This window comes from Cibotium barometz, chromosome 63, assembly GCF_041138505.1.
Source record: "Cibotium barometz isolate CiBa-2024 chromosome 63, ASM4113850v1, whole genome shotgun sequence".
NCBI lineage: Eukaryota > Viridiplantae > Streptophyta > Polypodiopsida > Cyatheales > Cibotiaceae > Cibotium > Cibotium barometz.
The window spans coordinates 25,688,747-25,712,242 of NC_141108.1; the positions used below are offsets into that span (position 1 = coordinate 25,688,747).

General features: G+C 49.1%; 1 protein-coding gene across 5 annotated transcripts in view; it reads right to left on the reverse strand.

Moving 5' to 3' along the window:
• Nucleotides 1–856: 856 nt before the first annotated feature.
• Nucleotides 857–23,496, reverse strand: part of LOC147603880 (uncharacterized) — a 37,047-nt gene continuing 14,407 nt past the window's right edge. For 4 of the 5 annotated variants that reach the window (XM_086796262.1, XM_086796263.1, XM_086796260.1 and 1 more), the window contains exons 3-6: nt 2,506–2,651; nt 2,117–2,393; nt 1,771–2,043; nt 857–1,616 (exon numbers count right to left, since the gene is read on the reverse strand). In XM_086796262.1, the coding sequence (XP_086652388.1) occupies nt 1,155–1,616; nt 1,771–2,043; nt 2,117–2,393; nt 2,506–2,651 (1,158 nt within the window). In that variant the 3' untranslated portion in view covers nt 857–1,154. The remainder of the gene's footprint in view (nt 1,617–1,770; nt 2,044–2,116; nt 2,394–2,505; nt 2,652–23,496) is intronic. The other variant, XM_086796264.1, reaches the window with a different exon arrangement.

Below are 23,496 nucleotides of genomic sequence, written 5' to 3' on the forward strand. Positions count from 1 at the left end.
TTCGAGTCCGAGAAGGAGTTCTTGCAAGCTCAAGCAAGGTTGACGAAGGAATTGTATCGGAAAGTTCTCACTAGAGGTTGAAAAGAGGAGTTTCTTCAAAAGACAAAGAGCTTTTAGGACATGAAGCTATCAAGAGGACAATGAAGGTGGTGTGCAATTGTCAATTTTTGGAGTCAAAAATATTAAAACCAATTTCCAAAAGCCATAAGAACTTGCAATTGGTATCAATACATTATTAATCCAAAGTCCTTTGGTTCATTCTCCAAACTCGGGATAGTGGAGAATGTGAGTCCAGAGCTAGAGGATGTGGAACAATGTAGGCAGCATGTGGAGCAATGCCTACAACACTCGACCTTAGGGAGGGAGATATTTCTTGAAAGTTATTAATTGTGTTCCTAGGAGATGGAGCCATACGTTCCAATGAACAAGCCACAATCAATTTTGTTATGTGGGATGATGTGTTCTACGCCATCATGCAATGTCACTATCGGGGGGGAACGAATGATCCAAGTAGAATTGGAGCAAAGGAATTGTTACTAATGCTCTAAGAGGGGGTATTACACACATGGACATGCTAATCAAAATTTTGAGGTGGTCTTTGAGCTATTCATCAACCCACACAAGCACATTCAAGTGCCTACCAAAAGTTGGACACCTTCTCGATCCAATGTTAACACAATTAATGAATTTTATGCGATAATTTTGGCTTGTAAAAGGCTAACCGACTAGAGCACTCCTGAGTTTGTAAACAGCAAGATTTGGGCATTTTACGTTGGTTGGTAAGGCCTATGTCTTGTTCACAAGTCCCAATTCACACAAGGCAACCCCAAAACAACAGCATCAATAGAAATCCGCATTTGGATGTAAACATTTTTTTTTTTTTGCAAAATATTCAATTATTGCATAGGCAATAAAAAATTAGGTTAAAACAAGTCTCTCTCTTCTCATGTGCATTTTCAATTTTGAGCATCTCTAAAAAAACATTAAGCAAAGTGTGCTTCCCCTTAGCATGAAACATATACAAAATAACACACCTTTTTCCTCTCTTTCCTTAGCTTGAAAATATCTATGTCAAATCAAGCTGTAGGTAAGACATTATTAAGCCTTATTAATTCGACTTTTGAAGAACCACAAAAGGATATCATTGAAGTACGTTAGGCTGCCTCCATGTACTGCTTGATTATACTCATCATTTCACTGCCTTGGAAGCGCCCCAAGCATCCTCTCGACGCTGCCACTTCATCAAAAGAAAAGACTGAATCTCCTGCCACCGGTCCTTCCAATCCATCCACAAGCTTCTGTCCACACTGAACTTCCATCGTCTGATTGGTAAGAGTGAAGGGTTCCAAAGAAACCTTCTTGACAGCATCGTCTCCACCTCTTGCTTTCACAAAGTCCTTCAGATGGCACATAGCAAAGGGCACAGGCTCGAAGCTATGGTCACCATACTCCACAGGAGTTGAATGATCTCCTGTGACGCAAATGGAATACTTAGCTACGCCATGTTGCTCGGCTTCCCAAAGCAGGCAAGCCAACTGGCCTAGCATTTTGTCGATTGATTCCAAAGCTCTTACTTTAAGTCCAGTTGCTTTGTCATGTCCTGCATCATCAACTGCCTGCCAAAACACAGCAATTTAGGCCAACACAATCTCTGCTCTTCAAGAATGACTCTCATAGCCTGCAATGTTTCTGATCGGAATATTTCGAATGGAAAAAGAAAGAAAAAGGTCTCCCACTTTGTTCGTCTGTGAAGTGAGGTGTAATCGTCACCTTCACATGCAAAAACCCGAAGTCATAGCCGCCAATACGACCAGCCCTAAGGCTGTCGTCTCCCGGAACAAATATTTGAGGTACAGTTTCCATGGGAGCAGCCAATGCTTTCGCGATTGCAGTGGCTTTGGATGTCAGTAACGTGCGGTAATCTCCGGTTGCTCCTGGTGCTTCTAGTATATCAATATCTAAGGATAAACCGAGCCCTGCAATTATTTTGGTGGGGGCTACCATGCAAGGCTGGAGACCATGCTTTTCAACAAATGAAGGCACCTGTTGGCATAAAAACTTTGGTTAACAACTTCTCAGCCAAGAATAAAAGAAAGGAGCCACAGAGAAGCAGCACCTCAATGCGGATTCCACAGCCTCGCAAAAGCACAACATTAGCAATGCTCTTTCCCTGAGAAGCACGCTCAAGGTTCAGTGAATGTGACCGGAGTATCTGCCTCATCTCATATGAAAGCTGATTGACCACCACTGCAGTATGTTCCGCAGCGTCAGAACTATCCAAAGGTTCAACCACCTGCAAAGGCCTGTGATCCTTTAAAGGATCTGTGCCAGAGATATTTCCGCTGAGGTTGGGTCCTTTGACCACCACTCCACACCTATGCTCGGTTGCATATCTGAAAAACCAAAGTTATGGCAAGAACCCAACTCCTAACAGCAGTCACCATAAACGAAAACAAAAACGGCTTTGAAAATCTCGAATAGCAGAAGTTAAGTCTGTATGTGCACCTGACTCTTACTTCGTAATTAGGAAAAGATGGGAGCTTCATTCCATCGAGTGCTGCACATAAAATGGGGCCTTCCTGCTCGAAATGTCTGTCAGCCCGTCGGCTTGTTACAATCCCAGTTGCATCATCAATAGTTGCGAAGTTGCACTGCAAAAGAAGAGATAAATGTTAGGGTATGTAAGTATGAATAATTTCATTAATGCTAAGCAGAAAGGGACTTCTATTAAGTAAAATAAAATCATACAAAGGAAGATCTCAAACCAAAAGGTAGGGAGATCTCAACCAATTGGGGGCACTCTGCTGCCATAAAAACCCCCTTGGAGTGGTGGAGAAGAAAATACCATGGTTCCGCTCTCATGCAAATCTGCTGCATTTTGTCTGTGCAGCTATAGAAGATCCCTGTATGTGGGCCCAAGTGGCCAAAAGAGTGTGAACGATGTCACTCTTTATACTACAAATACACTGGGTGTCATAAACCTGAATACCCTCGAAGGCCTCTGAGCATTTGGTCATCTAGATATGCCACACCGTGATACTAGCAATAATCTCGCAGATGGTGTCAATACTCAGTGAAGGTGGTGTGTATCGTAACTGGGGGATATCCAGAAGCAAAAATCTCTGAGCTATGCCCCTACGGACAAGTATAACAGGATTTGCTCCCCTGCCCTCAAAAAGAAGCTGTGGACCAGACTGAGTCAACCATGCAATAGCACCCCAAGTGAGCTCGGCTATAATCTCGTAAACAAAACCTGCTTGCAAAGAGAGAGAGAGAGAGAGACCCCTTGGCTGTTAGCCCCTCGGTGCCTCCTTCAGCTCGCCTTCTTCCCAGAGAGAGATAGAGTCGTGCTGTCCAACCCAACAGTCGCCTTGAGATGTCTCTGCTGGCTGCTTCCACACATGCAACCTGCCTGCATCTGCCTGGCTCATGTTGCTAGCTGCAGCCCATATGCGCAGCCACTTGGTCTTCCACACGTGCAGCCTCTACCTGAAACCTGCCTGGCTGCCCGACTGGCAGTAGCTCATAGATGTAGTCGCCTGGTCACTTTTTACTTGGTAGTAGCCCATGCTCAACCACCTAATCACCCACCCGGCTGCCCATGTGCAGCAACGCCTTGCTGTAGGCCATGTGCATCAGCACCTTGTCAGCGCCCAACAGCAGCAACTCCCGATGGTGGTGGCAGCAGCACCCAGCGGCGGCAGCTGCAGTAGCTAGCGGAAGCAGCAACACCTAGCGTAGCAGCGCCTAGCGGTCAGCAGCACTCCTGGTGGCAGCAACAACTTATGGCGGTGGCAGCAGCTCCTAGTGGCAGCGGCAGCAGAGCAGCAGCAGTCGCCTGGCTCCTGCGCAGCAACATCACCCGCCACTTGTAGCCATCTGTACAGCAGTGCCACCTGAAGATCCATACGGCGACCACCACCCTGCCTTATCGAATCTTCGCCACCTTCCCTTTTATAAAGAAAACGATGCACTTTTTCTCAAAAACGCCAAAAGCCAAGGATTTAAAAACGCATGCCTCCATAAAAATAATAATAAGCCTCAAAGGTTATTAAACCTTATAATAAAATCCTTTTTTTTTGTCCCCTTTCACACTTGGGCTGGGAACACTTATGAGTTTCCTTTTCACATTCAACTGATGCCTGTCCCCACTGTGCGTCCCGTGCCCGTGCCCACCTGCTTATTGTCCAGAGGGAAAAACACAGGGTTGTAACAATAAATAGGCTTGCATAGGGCTTAGTCTTCCATTCAGTCTACAAAGAGCTAGGTGCCTTCATCCTCAGCATTAGGAGCATTCCCGCCTTCAGCCTAGACTGGTCCCAGCCCTTTTGGAGCTTGCGTTTATCCTTTCAGCCTTCCCTGCAGCTTAATGCAGCCATCCTGCAGTCCCATTCAGCAGCCAGCAGTTCCACAGCCCCTACAGCCATCAGGCGCAGCCATCTGTACCCTAACGCAGCAGTTCTGTCCGTTTAGCCTACAAGCGCATGCATACAGCACTCTTTCAAGCCCCAGTTCAGTAGGTACCCTCTGCGTTTGAGCATAGATCACCACCAGTAGGTATTCAGGTCAGTTCAGTCCTGCATTTGCAGTTCTACAGCAGTTTACCTTGCATATTCAGCCCTACAGCAGTGCCTCCTCCCTCTGTGCATCATCCATACATGCTACAGTCATCTGGTGAAGGTAACATATCATTCATAAGCATTTACAGCATATTTACATAGCTTAGAACAGTCCACTGCAGTCCTTTCTCAGCCTCCAGTGTGCAGCCCTTCCTCATGCCCTTGGGAAGAGTGCATAGGCTCGAGATCAGTTCATTGAGGTGTTTTTGCAGCCGTGTACAGTTCAGCCAGGCTTCCGATCCTCCGAGATCTTGCGTTTGGCTTCTCTACAGTCCACAGTCATTCTCTCTAAAGTAATAAAGCAAATACTATCTCGTTAACGGGATAGGGGGCCCTTCAGTGGGTAATTTGGGACCCAATCTGGTGTACAATTCTCACATCTCTCTCTCATCTCTCTTTAAAGTTTGAAGTATTAAAGTGGATTGCTTAACTCACGAAACTCAGGATACAGAAAATGGTGTGAGCATCTGTGTGACAGGATCCTCCAATATGAAGACTTCCGCTGCATATTAAATTGGTATCAGATTCAGCTTGTCCACACACACCGTATCCTAGCGTGGGGGCATCCTTGGATGGTCAGATTGCGTTCTGGCACGACCATCGACTTCAGCATCATGTCTAGAGAAGAGAGTACTCATCAGCCGCCGGAAGACGTCTCCCACGAAGGAGGCCATGTTCTTCCGTCTACAGCAAACACCATAGCTCTTCTTAGAGCTCAGATCCAGCTGCTCATGGAACGTCTCCAACTCTTGGAGGCAGCAGCAACACGTCCTCCACCACCTCCAGCAGCACCCGACTACATCTCCCTCTTCTTTCAAATGGAACAACAAAGGAGAGAGGATGAGGCCCGAAGGAGAGAAGAACAAACAGAAGCAAAAGCAAGAAAACAACACGAAAAAGCAGAAAGACGAGACTATGAGGAAGCCCAACACAGGATCAACGAAGACCGGTGTCAAGCTAAACTCGCCGCTCGGGAACACCAACGTAAGCTTGATCGAGAACGTATGTTACTCGAGCACCAACGGGAAAAGGAGGCCATACACTTGAGGTATCAGCATCTCTCCTCAGTATCCCCAGCCATAGGTGTCACCAGCCCGCAATCCGCAGCAGCATCAACCACCATCATTCGCAATCGACCAAACTTGAGTAAGTATGATGATAAGTGTGATCATTCATCAGTTAATCAATTTATTCATCAGTTTAATGCTCATTTTCCACTAGCTAGGATCACAGAACCACAAGATAAAGTCCACTTAGCGGCTCCCCATCTTACTGGTGAGGCAGTCACTTGGTGGCAGCATTGGTCTAGTATTCATACAGACCAGGCCACAGGTGTCACAGCCTTTGACTGGGACATCTTTGTCCATGACCTGAAGACCAGATTTCTCCCGCCCCAATACATGATCAGTCTGGCATATGAGTTCTATGGACTCGGACAGAACGGATCCCCAGTGCTTCAGTTTTCCGGAAAGGTGATCACTTTAGCACAGCAGTTAGGGCTATCTGCGTAGGCCAAGATGGAGCAATTCATTCATGGATTGAATCCTAACATTCGGTTCACAGTTCATAACTTTGAACTCAGTACATATGACCGGGCTTTGACTCTCGCTCAGAATGAAGAAATGAAGATGAACGGAGGCAAGCCCAAGCAGTCATCTCAGTCCAGTACCAAACCCCAACAAGGGAAGGGTAATTCGTCTTCTAAAGACACTAAGACAGACAACAGTCCTAGCTCTAGTTCAAGGGGTAGCTTTGCACACCTGCTGTCATGGCCCTGTGAAAATGGAACAACACAAGTGTGGGCATGGTGGTTGCAGAGTCAGAATATTGAATGATTCACATGGGGGGTGCCCGGACAGAGTTAAAGATGTGTGGACATCCCTAGGTGTGAAGGGGGGAACTAGAACATTAAACCTTTAATGTTTATTAAAGTTGCCCCTAGGCCTTAGTGGCCTTAGGGACTTTTTAAGTTTGGGGCCCTAGGATTTTTATGGGGAGGAGGCCACTCCACTTTTGGAGTGAGTGTTTCTCTCTCCTCCCCCTCTCTCTAGCTTTTGGAAAAAGGAGTCGTGGAGTTCTCAAGCGCTTGTGTACATGCGTGGAGAAGCTGAAGAGAAGAGCCGACTGCAGATTTTGTGTGCTGCTGCTGCTGTTTTTCTGAGTGCAAACCAGCCGTACAGCACTGTACGGCCAGATCTGCTGCAAGTATTCTCTTTCTCTTCTGTTGCTGGCTGCGCATAGGAGTTGTTGCAAGGATCTCTGCTGCACACAAGTTCTGGACACGCTGTAAAGTAGGTACAGCACTGTACGACTGCCGTACAATGTACGGACAGTCTGGTACAGCAAGTACTGCTGCAGGCGGCGTTGGACAGGTCTGATTACATAGATTCAGGCGAGTACAAGTGTGGACAGCAGGCTGCGCTTGCAAGTACAACTCCTGGCACGTATCCCGAGGTGGTACAGACGGGTATGGGGCTGTTTTTCAGATCTGTACATTCAAAGACAGCATAGAAGTGAACACAAGGAGGAGGGTACAGACAAGTACGTGCATGCGTGTGAAGCAGGGTTGTGGAAACAAGTGCCTGCAAGTACAGATTGGTACCGTTGCTTCCTCCAGTGCTGTTTCACGAGCTGAATTTGGTAAGCTCCGTTTCTGTTCATCTATCTCTCTTTCTACTGCTTGATGTCTGTTGCAGATATGAGTTATCTGGCCCCTTGTGAGAGGAGGGGTATGGCAGATTGACAAGGGTTGAGACAGAGTTTGGACAGCATATGTATGTATGAGCTGATATGTTGTATCATGCACTTGAGTTATGCCAGATGTATGCTCATGGCTGCCCTGCTTAGTGGTCTTGGCTGATCAGAAGGAGGCACAGTGTGTTATTGTGGAACACAGATCTGTGTGCATAGATCCTCTGTGCTAAGAGGTATTGTGGGCGACATACAGGTGTAATCTCTTGGCTGATTTTTGTTTTACTCAGCCATCCATATTATTTTAATTGAATAAAGAAATACCGCAAGGGGCGCCAAGCTTTGGGGCCAACAGGTGTCGCTTTGTTTTCAGATTTGGGCACTCTAGCTCCAATCCGTTTTGTTTTTTCATCTAGACTACAAGTGGACGGGTGACTGCTAGTCTACCGCACTCTGGTTTTCTATCAGAGGCCGGTTTCAAGGTTCCGTTGCCGGGACCAATCATCAATTTTCTGAAGGGGGTGACAAACATGCCTGATACAGAGGATGAGTATTTCTATCATGAAGAAGAAGAGCAAGAGACTTCTCCTGAGAGAGATGTATCTGAGGATATTTTTGCAGGAGAACAGGCTGCAGATGTTGAGCCTTATGAGGATGTAACACAGCCAGAAGATGTGCATGGTAAAGAGGATGATGATGCTCGGTTCAAAGATCGTTTGGCTAGTGTAATGGATACTTTTATGCAGCTCACACAGAGTGAGAGATTTGCTGAATTTATGAGATCTCGCACAGAGCCCCGCACAGAGCCCGAGAAAAAGAAGAAGGTTCGTTCAAAGAATCTTCCTCAGGGTCATAGTGGTGCCACCCCACAGGAACCATCTTTTGGCCAGTTTCCGAATATGCAGCATACTTATGGTGCAAATTCTCAGAGTTCCTTCTATGGACAGCCACCTATTCCTCAGCAGAATATGCATCCAGGTTATTTTGGTGGTGGTTTGGTGTTCCAATCCATGACTGGGGGTTACCCTCAGGGAGGCATGGGTATGTACGGGCCTTTTGGAGCCAATTTTCAGCCTGGCATGCAAGGGAATATGTATGGTGGTATGCAGTCCGGTATGCAAGGAAATATGTTTGGAAGCATGCAACCTGGGATGCAAGGCAATATGTTTGGTGGTATGCAGCCAGGTATGCATAACGGAATGTTTGGAAACATGGCTGGAATGTATGGTATGCCTGGTGTGGGAATGGGAAATGTTGACCCAATGATGGGTATGAATGTTGGGGGCAGCAATCTTGCGAAACCACTTCCATATGATAATCTAACGCCTATGGGAAAGGCGAAGGATTACAAGGAAGGGGGAGCTGCAGTGAAGTTTGACACATTCAGTGGGGCCAAGGATAAACTTAAAGCACTTACCTTTTTACAGCAGTTTGATGCTGCTTTTTCTGGTGGGAATTACACAGAGTCCTCTAAGGTGAGGAAAGCTGCCACTTTTCTCAAGGACAATGCTTTGCAGTGGTGGTCTACTCTTCTTTTGCAGGGCATAGCACCCACTACATGGGTCCAATTCAAACAGGTTTTCTCTTCCGTTTGGCTCACATCTACATTTGAGGTGGATGTTATGACCGCTTGGCACAAATTGGATGCTTCAAAGTGTGATAATTTGGAGGATTATAACAAGAAGTTTTGGGAAGCTCTACTCCCAGTGACTTCTTATCGTGCGGTGCCATTATCTGAGCAGGTAGAGGCTGCCCAAAGAGGTACGAGATTATTGTATAAAGACAAGAGTAACGAACATGTCACAGATGATTGAAAATGCTATGACAGCTAATGCGTTACTCACTGGTGGTTCATCTGGGTTTAAAGGCAGTAAGAAATTGAGCAAGAAAGCTGAAAAATTTGGGCATTCTTCTCGTGATGCTAAAGGGTCTTCAGAGACAAAGTATAAGAAGTTGCCAATGCCCAAGAGGACTTCTGAGGAAAGGCAGGCTTTGAGAGATGCTCAAAAGTGTTTTTACTGTACTGAAGAGGGGCATATGTCATTCAATTGTCCCAAAAGAAAGTCCCAAAAGGACCCTGACAATAAAGGAGAGCCCAAGCCAAAGAAACCAAAGCCTTCTGTAGGCTTAGTTCCTGATCTTGTGGGGAGCAACTAGGTGGTGAAGCTACAGAGTTGTGCAGGGCATGGGGCAAAGTGAGAGATCAGAATGCTTTGATCTTCTTTGACACAGGTGCTAGAGCCAACTTCATTTCACCAGATTTGGCTGGCCGATTGGGGATTCGCGCAGAGGAGATGGGGCCGTTACATGAGGCTAATATGGCTTGTCCAGGGTATGCAGAACCCGTTACTCCTATCATTGGGAAGCTTCGGCTTCATTTGCAGGGTTATGTGGACAGCGAGGAGTTCTTCATCATGCCTTTGGATGGCTGTGATGTTTTGTTGGGGATGCCATGGTGCCACAGGGTACATGCGGTGGTGGATACTTACAATAGGAAAATCACTCTGACTCGTAGAGGGAAGAACATGTATTGGATGTTAAACTCAAAGGGGAATCTGTTCCTATTGTATCCGCTTCGGCGATTTCATCAGTAATGAAGAAGCATCTTTCCGCGTTCTTGATTTATGTAAAGGATGCACAGGATGATGAGTCTAAGTCTAATTTGTCTATGTTAGATAAGGACAGGACTGATTTCTTAAGTGGGTTTCAAGACTGTTTTTCCGAGTCATTGCCAGGAGAATCACCTCCTGAGAGGCCAGAAGATCATGCCATAGATCTGATTCCTGGTAGTACTCCACCGAATAGACCGTCGTACCGTGTTAGTGCAGCCCAACAGGAAGAGATTATGAGTCAGGTGCAGGAGCTTTTGAATAAAGGGTTGATACAGCCTAGCTCATCACCCTTTTGCTCACCTGTGCTCTTGGTGCAGAAGAAGGATGGTTCTTGGCGCATGTGTATTGATTACAGGGCGCTGAACAAGAACACCATCAAGAATCGATTCCCCATACCGAGGATCGATGACATCTTGGACCGCTTACAGGGCTCCACAGTTTTCAGTCGTATTGACTTGAAAAGCGGGTATCATCAGATACGCATTAGACCCGAGGATGTGCATAAGACAGCATTCCGAACCACATTTGGGTTGTATGAGTTCTTGGTTATGCCCTTTGGTTTGACAAATGCGCCTGCCACATTTAACAGAATGATGGACAAGATTTTCAGGCCTCATAGAGAGTTTGTGGGCACATTCTTTGATGATATGATTGTGCATTCACGAACTGAGGAAGAGCATAGAAGGCATTTGGCCATTGTGTTTGCAGAACTCAGAAACCATAGGTTGGTTGTTAATGGCAAGAAGAGTGAGTTCTTTTTGCAGGAGATACATTTCTTGGGGCATATTGTGTCTGCACAAGGAGTCCGTATGGATCCAGCAAAGGTGGAAGCAATACTTAATTGGCCCGCTTTGAGGACCGTGCATGATGTACGCAGTTTTCTAGGATTGTGTTCCTATTACAGGCGTTACATACGGCACTTTGCTAGCTGCGCATAGGAGTTGTTGCAAGGATCTCTGCTGCACATAGGTTCTGGACAGGCTGTACCAGCAGGTACAACAGCAGGTACAGCACTGTACGACTGCCGTACAGTGTACAGACAGTCTGGTACAGCAAGTACTGTTGCAGGCGGCGTTGGACAGGTGCTGGACAGGTCTGATTACACAGATTCAGGCGAGTACAAGTGTGGACAGCAGGCTGCGCTTGCAAGTACAACTCCTAGCACGTATCCCGAGGTGGTACAGACAGGTATGGGGCTGTTTTTCAGATCTGTACATTCAAAGACAGCATAGAAGTGAACACAAGGAGGAGGGTACAGACAAGTACGTGCATGCGTGTGAAGCAGGGTTGTGGAAACAAGTGCCTGCAAGTACAGATTGGTACCGTTGCTTCCTCCAGTGCTGTTTCACGAGCTGAATTTGGTAAGCTCCGTTTCTGTTCATCTATCTCTCTTTCTACTGCTTGATGTCTGTTGCAGATATGAGTTATCTGGCCCCTTGTGAGAGGAGGGGTATGGCAGATTGACAAGGGTTGAGACAGAGTTTGGACAGCATATGTATGTATGAGGTGAGATATTGTATCATGCACTTGAGTTATGCCAGATGTATGCTCATGGCTGCCCTGCTTAGTGGTCTTGGCTGATCAGAGGGAGGCACAGTGTGTTATTGTGGAACACAGATCTGTGTGCATAGATCCTCTGTGCTAAGAGGTATTGTGGGCCGTCAGATTGGACATATAGGTGTAATCTCTTGGCTGATTTTTGTTGTACTCAGCCATCCATATTATTTTAATTGAATAAAGAAATACCGCAAGGGGCGCCAAGCTTTGGGGCCAACAGGTGTCGCTTTGTTTTCAGATTCGGGCACTCTAGCTCCAATCTGTTTTGTTTTTTCATCTAGACTACAAGTGGACGGGTGACTGCTAGTCTACCGCACTCTGGTTTTCTATCAGAGGCCGGTTTCACCTGCTCAATGCTACCTTGCACATCGGGAACGGCATGCACATTGACCTTACGTTGCTTATTCTCTTGCTTTTACTTGCAGGTTGGGCATTGCCTAAACATGTGCTCTTTACTACCACAAGAAAAACATTTCCCCTCTTTTGCATGTTGCTGCCTTTGCTCGGGGGTCAAGCCAAACTTGTTCTTCTTTGGCCCATTGTTCTTAGATGAGGTATTTTCTACTTTATCTCCCTTTTGGGCTTCCCGAGAGCTCTTTTTAGGTGGCTGTCCACCTTTTTGCAGGTTTGGGACAGCCCTCTCTTTTCCCTTAGAACCCCCATTATCTTGCTTAATTTTAAGCACTAATTGCTCCATAGCAAGAGCAAATGCTATGAGCTGCTGAAGGGTGTGTTTCGAGTGCAATTCGATGCCCGAACGGTAGGTTGGTTGCAACCCAGAGCAAAATTACCTTGTCTTCTCATCTTTGGAGAGATGCATAAAGGGAGTAACCTCAAGCAAGACCTTCGAAAACTTGTTCACATATTGTTGCACACTCTCGTTGTCTTTCTGCTCAAGTCTATCCCACTTTTGTGTGAGAGTTTGCTCTGCATTTGGAGGCAAAAACTGGGCATAAAATCTATCCTTGAACTCTTTCCGAGTACAAATGGGATCTTTGTGGTCTTTTCGGTGATCCACCAATGTGCAGCTGTCCCCTTCAAGAACATGCTTGCATGGCGGACTTTAGACTTCTCAGTGAAGTCCTCATCACTAAAAGCAATGTCAAATTGTGCCACAAATGCTAGCATCTTAGATGCATCATATTCCCCTTGACAGGCATCTAACTTGACAGATTTATCACCTGCCTTAAACTCCTTGAGCTTTTTGGCATGTGACTCATGTTCTTTCCTCTTTCTCTTCCCCTTATCCAACGGGGTAACCCTCTCTACATGGGCTTCATGAGTAACCAAAGGTGTTTCACGGGGCACAGTGGCATGTGCTTTATGAATCTGTGGCCCAGATGCATGTGACCTGCCTGAATGATGCAATGTCTCACCACGAAACAACTCAATGGGCAAAGTTTTTCGGCTTGCATGCCAACCACTCTCACCATGAAATACATGCTTTGAATCCACTAGGCCATTATGCCTTCCACTGGCTCCAACATGCACAAATCTGTTTCCTCCTGTCCCATGTGGAGTAGATGCATGGCGAGAAGTGACCGACACCTCTTCCCTATGCACATAAGACCTCAACCCATAGTGGTTGAGTACTTTAGGTACAGTGTGGTATGATATGTGTACGGTACGAGTACGTAAAGTACGCATCAAGATAAGTACTTTAAGTACGTTCACGTTTTTTACTATATATATATATATATATATATATGTATGTGTGTGTGTGTGTGTGTGTGTGTGTGTGTGTGTGCATGCATGCATGCATGTATGTATGTATATAAAATAAAAAATATCTAGCATCCATACAAAAATAGCATGAAAAACAATGGTAGCACTGAAATGAAAACTAATCTATTAACTACTGAGCAATGACCACTGACTAAAATAATTAAAAAACGGGCCAAATAAGTGTTGTACATTGAACCTCATATTTGGTGCGAAGACCTTATCCACACGAGGTACGGTACGAATGGACTGGTACGGAAAGTACTGAAGGTATTCATCGGATGAGTACGGGTACGAAATGCAACTATCAACCATTAAGATGTTGGGTCTTCATGCTTCAAACGAGGTGGATTCTTGAACATTAACTCTCGATCCTCTCCCTCTTTGAGATCACCCTTTCGGATGAGATCGGAAAGTGCCAATTCCCTTGGCTTCTTGTCCACTTCACGAGCCATAGACTCAAAGGTCATATCCACCATAGCATCAGCTTTCTTGGCTTCGATGACACTTTGTACATGAGGATCTTCATGCAAAACTTTCAGCTCTTGCTCCTTTGCCTGCAAAAGTTTCTTCATGTGTTCCAATTCAGCCCTCAATGCATCGGGCTCATCCTCATGCATAGGCTCTTTTCCACGGGATGGCTGTCCCATCAAAGCATTGTCATAAACCCTCTCAAGGAGCTTGTGCCTTCCCTACAATGCATCAGAATCTCGAGAGGCACTTGATTGACCCCTTGAATTTGGCACTTCCAAAGGATTGCCTTGGCTGTCCATTCAGTCAAGTATCTGTGTTTGCTTCCAATTTCAAAACACCGTATCCCCTTGAATTTGGCACTTCCAAAGGATTGCCTTGGCTATCCATTCAGTCAAGTGTCTGTGTTTGCTTCCAATTTCAAAACACCGTATCCCCTCTTGAGAAAGAGAGATGACCGGGCTCTGATACTAATGCAACTCCTCCTCACTGGAGACCAACCACAATCGGAAACAAATGCACAAGCTTAGATCACTTAACTTTAACAATTAATGTACATCATAATCATCCACTAAATCTGAAAATAACAAAACACAACTTGATACCACCACTGGGGCCGAACAATGCAACTGCTCATCACTGGAGACCAACCACAATCGGAAACAAATGCACAAGCTTAGATCACTTAACTTTAACAATTAATATACAGCATTATGCTATGGGGCAGAAAGGTTATAGATGTTATAACCCTACCACTCATGAGATGTAAGCAAGAAAAGATGTTGTCTTGATAAGATGAGTAGCTAGTATGTACCAGTGCAGTGAAGGCAACAGAAGATGCAGATGTAAGAAGTGTTGATGTTGCACCACATGTAGAGCAGCAATCACATGTGCTTAGTGGACCTAGAGAGTTCTCTAGAAGTGGATCCAATCTTAGCCCATGGTCAAGCAGGTTGAGGGATAGATGTAGGATGTGGGTACACATGTATCACGCCAAGGGAAGGAAAAGGTAGATCAACCTTTTTTGCTTGATCTGTTAGCAGGTCACTCATATGTGGAACTCGCAAATACACCATCGTTCCTTCAGAGAACTCTCTGGGTGAACGATGTCTATTAGAATAAAACCTGTCTCGGTCTTGAGCACTTCTAATAGATTCCTTCGCAACTTGTAACATTTCCTGCATATCTTGCAAAAAATTATGTGCTGCATCATGCTGAAGTCCTGAGAATCCTACTGTAACAGGTAATCTTGGTTGAAAACCATACATAAGCATGAAAGGACTAAACCCTGTACTCGTATGCTTAGTACTGTTATAAGCAAATTCTAACATAGGAAGATAATCCTCCCATGAACTCTGTCTTTTGGATATATATGCTCGAAGCATATCCTCCAAAATCTGATTCACTATTTCAGTCTGGCCATCAGATTGAGGATGAATAGAGAACTCAAATTCAAAGTTGTTTCCAACTTCTTAAAAATCACTCGTAAACTTAGAGTCCCTATCACTGACTATGTCCTACGGTAATCCGTACAGTCTAAACAATTGCTCGATAAACTGCCGAGCTAATTGCGTAGCTGTAATAGTCGTCCAGGTCGATAAAAATCTAGCCATTTTTGTCAAGCGATCTACCACAACCCAAATAGAGTCTGAAAGGCGGTTCTTTCGACATGCCTTTCATGAATACGTATCTGGTGATAGCCAGTATATAAATCTATCTTCGTGAAATATTTCGCTCCACAAACATTGGGTCCTATCATGGAATTTCAAAAGGAAGATCTCTTAAATAAGGGGGTGTCACAAATGGTGCTGAAATTATGACATGGTTCTCATAAAGAGTTGCCTCGTTTTTTGGCTACATGATGGTCTCATTTTTACTACACAAAGATAGAGTCTACATGGTGCCTATGTCGAAAATTACAACATGGTTCCCATAATGGTCTCATTTTTTACTACAAAGATAGAGTATATGTGGTACCTACATAAAAAATGCATTCTTCATCAATGGTGGGGCAATTGGGAATATTCAAGTCCTTTGATAAGATAAGAAAGAGCTTCTAGAGGAAAGGGATGTGGAAGGACTTACATGCTCTTGTCACACACAAGATGTATGCCTTTTCAACCTGATAAGGTAAGCCCGGTGGGTTTCTTCAACTTGCCTATCAATTTTCGATGGGGAAGTGGATCCATATTTCTATGGATCTCACTATGGGTCTTCCACACACAAAGAAAGGTTGAGATAGCTCATATGTGGCTTGTGGTGGCACATTTCATCTCTACAAAGGTCAAGTATACGACATCCGTAGTTGCAAGGCCATAAGCCCAGTGGGTTTCTTCAACTTGCCTATCAATTTTCGATGGGGAAGTGGATCCATATTTCGTAATCTGTACACATTCTCCAAGTATTGTCCTTCTTTCTCCTAAGCAACACAGGTGCACCCCAAGGTGATTTACTTGGACGGATCTGGCCCATCCTCAAATAATCTTCGAGTTGTTTAGCCAACTCATCTTCCTCAGCTTGGCTCATCCTATATGGTGGAATACTGACAGGATGAGCACCAAGGATCAAGTCAATACAATGATCTACTGCCCGTTCAGGTGGTAAACCTGATGGCAGTTCCTTAGGAAATACATCTTGAAATGAATCAAGTGACTTATGTAATTCTTTGCTTTCAAACACACTTAATTCATTTACATCCAAAGAAGGGATGAGAAAGGAAGAAAGTGGAATCAATACACAATGGAAAGCAGTATACAAAGAAGAATCCATTATATTTCCAAAATCAATTGTATTTACAAGAGGGATGGATACAATCACCTAAAATACTATACTTGGTGTCCCTATGCTGAAAAGAAAAAATATAACTAGACCAATCTATCTGGACTTCAAGAGTCTTACCAAATACCTTAGAATTGAACAGATAATCAGACAAGTACTAGGGCGAGAAAGTACAGTAATTGACGTACCTGTCAAAGACAACTGGTTAGCTGCCTTTGGCTTGGGTCCTGCGTTTGACTTGGTACCCTTTTGCTTCGAGCACTCGTTACGCATGTGTCCTTTTTCTTCGCAGATAACAACGTCCTTCCTTCTTGAGCTTCAAAGCCCTAAGGAGTCGTTTCTACCGGGCAACAACATCGTAATCATCCTCTTTCTTGAGGAATTCTTTCTTGAAAACGTCTTCAAATTGTGCCCAAGTCGTTGGCTTAGGGTTGAGTTCCTTCCACCAAAGCAAAGCGGACAGGAAACCTGCTGCTAATTGGGTATTCTTTCCATCATCATATGGATGAAACTGAAAGTGAACTTGCCACTTATGTAGCCAAGTGTCCACGATCTCCTTGGTGCGCTGCTTTTGCTCGCCCCCGAACGGTTCCGGAGTAATGTTGGGGCCTAAAGCTGAAGCCAAGGTCTCCATACCCGAGAAAGTAGAGAGGGTAGTGGACAAGAGAGCAATGGAGTTCTGCAAAGCTTGCATCTGGGCTGCGATTTGTGCCTGACGTTCCGTCGAAGAAGCTTCGAGAGCTACTTTGAACTCTTGGAAATCTGATTTTGACACAAAATCGTCAAAACGATCGGCATCGGCACCTTCCGTAGCCGGCAAGCCTTCGCGTTCCACAAGGGGCTCCAACTCTGATTCTTGGGTCGACATCGTGAAGAGGGTACGTGGAGAGAAAATTCGATCTTTGCACAATGAAAGTGCGAGCGAACTTGAAGTGGTATTGGCTGGAATTTTCAAGACTGCGAGATCTGCTCCTGTGAGCTCCGCCTCTTCCCCCCTCCCGCTGCTTCTCGCCGTCGCGCGCCCCCCTCTCCCCCCTGCCTGTCCCCCGCCTTCTCCTCCGCCTCTCCCCCGCCTCCTTCCTCGCCTCCTCCCCCGCAATCTCTCCCCCCCCCGCCTTCTCCTCCTCCACCTCCTTCCTCGTTTCCTCCCCCGCCATCTCTCCCCCCTCGCCTCCTTCCTCGCTTCCTCCCCCGCCATCTCTTCCCCCGCCTTCTCCTCCGCCTCGCTTCTCCCCCCCGCCTCCTTCCTCGCTTCTCTCCCCCGCCTCCTTCCTCGCTTCTCTTCCCCCACCTTCTCCTCCGCCATCTCTACCCCCCCGCCTTCTCCTCCGCCTCGCTTCTCTCCCCCGCCTTCTCCTCCGCTGCGCGGCTCTTCCCCCCCACCTTCTCCCTCACCTCCCCTTTCCGTCTCGCCCCCCCCCCCCCCCCCCCCCCCCCCCCCCCCCGCTATCCTCTAACCTTCTGCCTCTCCGTTTCCTCGTAGGGCTGTGTCCCTCCCATTGGTGACCCCGGTTTCTGGCCTTTTCCCTCTGGAGGACTCCATGGAAGCCGCTCCGACTACCCCTGCCGATTCCGGTCTCCGTCTGGAGTTCACAGCTGCAGATCATCAGTTGTTTGTTTCCACAGTATCCGCTCTTGAGGCCTCCTCCTTGGTCTGCAAGATAGTGGGTAGCCGTCCGATGCGGAGAGAGCTTCGCGACCTTCTGCAAGGTAGCCTCGTTGGCGTGCCTGCCAAGATCGTCAGCGTCGATTTTTTGGGACGTGGCTACTACCAAGTGGATTTCGAGTCCCCCCAGGCAGCTCAGATGGTGCTGGCTCGGAGCCCCATTGCCCTCCGCTCATCCCGGGCGTTCCTGGCGCGATGGACTCACGGTTTCGACCCCGCTTCTGACCCGCTAGCAGGCGCGACAGGTTTCCCCATCACTATCTGCTTTCCTGGACTCCGCAGGGAGTACTTGCCCCTCTTGTCATCCATTGGCAAGGCGTTCGGACAGGTGGTGGAGACGCCTCAGACAACGGCTTCAGTGATAGCTCGGGCAGTAGGACTCCCGACGATTCGTGTTGTGGTTCCGTCACCGGAGTCCCTCCCGAAGACGATCCTCCTCCCTTGTCTTTCTGGAGGACATCTGATACAGCGCGTGGAGTATTCGGGCCTCCCCGGCCAGTGCTACATCTGTCGGGAGATGGGCCACCTCGCACGCGCCTGTCCCCGCAAGGGGGTTCATCCTTCACGCTCAGCCGCCTCTGGACCCCCTTCAGGAGGCCCGAGGGGTGGCCATCCACCTTAGAGACCGGACATCCCTGGCTCGTCTCAGCAGGCGCCATCATCTGACGAGCAGGCCCCGGCGGAGGATGCCGCGCAGACCCAGGAGGCTGGCGGATGGCAGGAGGTTCGCCGGCGGAAACGCCCAGCCCGCAGGGACCGTCGCAGACGCCAGCCAGCAGGCAACACAGGCTGGCGGACAGGCGACTCCGGCTGGCGTCCAGGCACCTACCCGCACTTATGCTCCAGTCAGGGATAGGCGGCCAACAGGTCCCACCCCGATGGACGAGGATTCAGACTCAGTGCCCGTTGAGGCCGCTGGTGGATCCCCCCACGTGGAGACCCCGCTCCCGCCTCCCCCTGCGGGGGGCCCCGCCCCCTCCATGGAGCAGATTCCTGAGGATCCCGGGCCGCACTCTGCGACCCCCGGCTCCTCTTCCCCTCACTCGGAGAGCACTCCTTCCAAAACCCCCTCCCCCAGCCCCCCCCTCCCGCCTCCCCCGGCGGCCCCCCCTGACACCTATCCTCTGGCAGATGCCTCTCCATCCTCTCCTCGCTCTCCCCCCTCCTCTCCGCGAGCCACCATCCCTCCCTCGGCCTCTCCAGGATACTCCGCCAATCCACCCACTGCCCCGGGGCAGCGCAGCTGGGTAGGCCAGAGTTCAGTCCAGCGGCTGTTCCACCGCCACTCCGGGCCGGTGGAGATGGCGATCATAGCTTCGCCCGCCACAGAGTTCTCTCCAGCCTCCCCTGGGGGGCCCCCGCGAGTGATGGGGCTCCCAGTGGATTACGGTTTTTTCAGGTGTCTCCAGCTGGCCCGTTCGAGACACTGGTCGCGCCCTTGCAAGTTTGCATGGTGTGCCATCCCTCTCGTTCCCCTTCAGTGGTGAGCAGCATGGTGGCCTTCTCCTTTCCTCTCAGTGTTGCCCCAGACACAGCATGGGATTGCAACTCTGTAGAGGAAGTTTTGCGTGATCAGATACTGGAGTTTTCTCACCACTTCAGTGACTTGGGGCTCACGGACCTATTGCAGACCCGATTACACTCAGCTCGCATGAGCTTGTTTGGTATAGGAGATTGGCAGGCGGATCCGGTCCACACCTCAGTTGAGGCGGTGCTACTGATTCTCCTCCATGCCGCCCCGAGGGTGCAGCCTACCTTTAGATACATATATGCAGAGGATTGGTCTCACGCCTATGCCCTGGACAGGGCGAAGGCGGAGTGGGGCTGGACACAGAGACAGGTCACCCTCTTTTTGGAGAGACTCCGCACCCGGACAGACAGTGACTATTCTCCCTCCAAGCCGGCGCCCAAGACTCACAGAGTGGAGGGCAGATCATCCGGGCCGGCTGAGAGGGGTGAGCCAGTGGCGGCTGCTTCACTTGCCATAGCTCATCCATGAGGATCCTCTCATGGAACATCCAGGGTCTTGGTGGACATCGCTGCTACATTGGGCGGGGCAGACTTCGCCAGGAGATCCAGAGGGCTCTCGTTGGAGGACCCATAGATATCCTTTTCATTCAGGAACACCACCTTTCTGCCGGGCGTACCCGCACCTGCGGGAAGATCTTGCCAGGCAGGAGTCACACTTTTTGGTCACCGGCATATGGCTCCCAGGGAACCAAGGTGGAGCATGCATCTCAGTCAGCGAGCAGCTTCTTTCCGAGGTTGTGGATTCTGGCACTCTGGTCCAGGGTCGAGCGCAGTGGATCATCCTTAAGACCGCATTGGCTTCCTCAACTTCTACGCCCCTAATGGGGCGACCGGGAGAGCCAAGTTCTGGAGCACCATTAGGCAGTCCCTCCCCATGGCAGACCATTGGTGCCTAGGGGGGGGATTGCAACATGCTGGAGGATGCAGAGGACAGGATGGGGGGCAGCCAGGAGACCATTCATGGGCCGGAGCTCGCTGCCTGGGAGGAACTAGTGCTGCAAGTGAGAGGCCAGGATCCGTGGACTCTCTCGGAGTTTGGCAGGTTGCAGGGGAGTTTATCTTTCTCGCGCTCGGATAGACGGGCCACAGGAGTTAACCTTTCCCGCATCGACAGGTTTTACATTGATGAGTGGGCTTGTGATAGAGGTGGCACTGTGGGTATACTTGCAGGCTCCTCGTTTTCAGACCACTTTCCAGTGCTTCTCCAGATCGAGGACCCTACGAGAGGAGAGCGAGGCCAGAGCGTCCGGATTCCAGATTGTCTCATAGAGGAGCCCGAGATTGCGACCAGAGTTGAGCAGGTCTGGCAGGAGCTTCAGTTCAGGAGAGGATCGGCAGCCAGCGATCTTGCCAGGGGTTTGCAGGAGATCAGTAGGATGCTCAGACAGGCTGCCCTGGACCGTCAGGAGGCTTTCAGAGAGCAGGAGAGGAGCCTGCGGAGGAGTCTAGCTTCCCTTCAGAGACTCCAGGAGAGGGGTCCTACGAGCCCTTGGATTTCAGAGCAGATGGAGTCAGCTCGCACAGAGATCAGATCCATCGAGGAGAGGAGGGTGGAGTTCCGATTCCATGCTCGGGCTTCTTTTTGGACACAGGCTGGAGACAGAGTGACTCGAGATTTCTTTGAGGCGACAGGGCCTCGCTTTAGACGAGAGGGTCTCAAGCGTCTTCGGCAAGCTGATGGCCAGGTAGTGGTGGATCCCCCCAGGGTTCGGGCGATAGCCACAGATTTTTACAAGGATCTGCTCTCTGCTGAGCCAGCAGATGACAGGGTGAGAGAGGCTCGGGAGGCAGTCTGGAGCTTCACGAGACCGGTTGTGCCGGCCCATTTGCAGCACTCCCTTCTCTCCCCCTTCTCGGATACGGAACTGGAGGAGGCTCTTCAGGCACTTCCTCGGGGCAAATAACCAGGAGAGGACGGTCTCTCAGTGGCTTTCTTCCAGAGGTACTGGGGTCTCTTGCATAGGGGTTTCAGATTGGCATTCCAGGAGATTATGGAGTCGGGAGACATGCCGGACAGCATGGCAGAGGGGTTGATTCACTTGATCCCCAAAGAGGGAGGAGACAGACTGGAGATTAGACAGTGGAGACCGATCACCTTGCTAGGCACGGCCTACAAGGTCCTAGCTAAGGCGATCAGCAGGCGGCTTCAGCCTCACCTTCCGGACATCATCCACTCCACGCAAACAGGCTTCATCCAGGATAGGAGCATCCTGGATAACATCTTCTCTTTCTGGGAGGCTACGGCTTTGGCTAGATTTCGGCAGGAGGATCTGGCAGTGCTCCTTCTCCACTTCGAGAAGGCATATGATCGGGTGGACTGGGCCTTCTTGGAAGGCATTATGGAGAGGATGGGCTTCCCCCCTCAGTGGATCCGTGGGGTCTCTGCACTCTACACATCGGCTCATAGCCAAGTGCTGATACAGGGCGTGCGCGGAGAGAGGTTCCAGCTCTCGCGCTCGGTGCGGCAGGGGTGCCCCTTGGCGCCCTTTCTTTTTTCTTTTTGTGGCGGAGGCCATGAGCACTTTTTGACGGCACAGGATACAGGTTTGCAGGGCCTCCAGCTCCCCATCCGCACCTCGGAGGAGCTCCTAGACTCGGAGTTTGCGGATGACACTGCTGTCTATCTTCAGGGAGGGGAGGAGAACCTCCGCCGCTTCGCCTCAGCCATGGACAGGTTTTGCAGAGCTTCAGGCGCTTTGATCAACTGGCACAAGTCGTGTGGGTTGTGGGTCAGTTCTGTGCCCCCCCCCGACTTGGAGGCCAGTTGATGGGTTTCAGTGGCTGCCCCCCGGCACTACAGTGCGCTATTTGGGATGCTATGTGGGCATTGACATATCTCCCGGAGCAGCAGATAGCCCCCCTTCTTCTGAGCATTCGGAAGAAGCTTCTGTATTGGAGTACCGTTTATCTCTGGCTGGCCGAGTGGTTGTGGCCAACCAGGTTCTGCTTGCTACCATGTGGTACATCACTTCTTGCTGGGCCTTCTCTCGGGCGTGCATTGGCCAGATGCAAAGGCTCATCAGGAACTTTCTTTGGTCCAGTGGCGACGGGCGGCCCGCCAGGGCCAAGGTGGCATGGGCTGTGATCACTCAACCGAGGGAGAGAGGCGGCCTCGGCATAGTTGATCCTATTTGCCAAAGCCGAGCTTTGCTTGGCAAGTTGGTGGTTCGTGGCCTCCTACCAGGCGCTGAGCCGTGGAAGGAGTTTCTTGTTTCCAGGATTCTCAGCCGCACTCCTTCTCTTAGCGGCCCCTGGACCCCCAGCATCAGGTGGATCTTTACAGAGCAGCGATCTAGAGGAGTGGGCCTTGGCTTCGAGGAGCGTTTTTGCAGCTAGCCTTCTGAGGGCCTGGGAGCATCTGAGGCCGTCACTCTTCCAGACTCCCCCGAGCACCGATGAGGAGCGCCTGAGGCAGCCATTGATCTGGAAACCCCTTGATCCGACTTCCCAGTGGTCATATGGTTGGATCGCGATCTCACGTGTCGTGGGGCCCGTTGAGCTCCGGCCCAGCCCAGTCCCTAGACGACTGGATATGTTTTCAGCAGCTGCCTCTAGAGGCTCAGGAGAGGAGACTCAGCGGGATGAGGGGCAGAGAGTTGATGAGGTAGGACATTGAGGCGGCCATCCCCCGGGAGTGGCGGACTCCAGTACAGGACCCTCCACCTCCACAGTGGATGGGCGTCTTTACTCGGCATGAGATCCTTCTAGCGGTCTGCGGCTCAGCAGAGAGAGTCGCCCCACTCACTTTCGAGGTGGGAGAGGGAGGCCAGCTTCAGAGGACCCGACTAGATTTGGATGAGCTCCAGGGTTGTATTTTTCAGAGGGTGCGGTGGTCGGCTTTCATCATAGA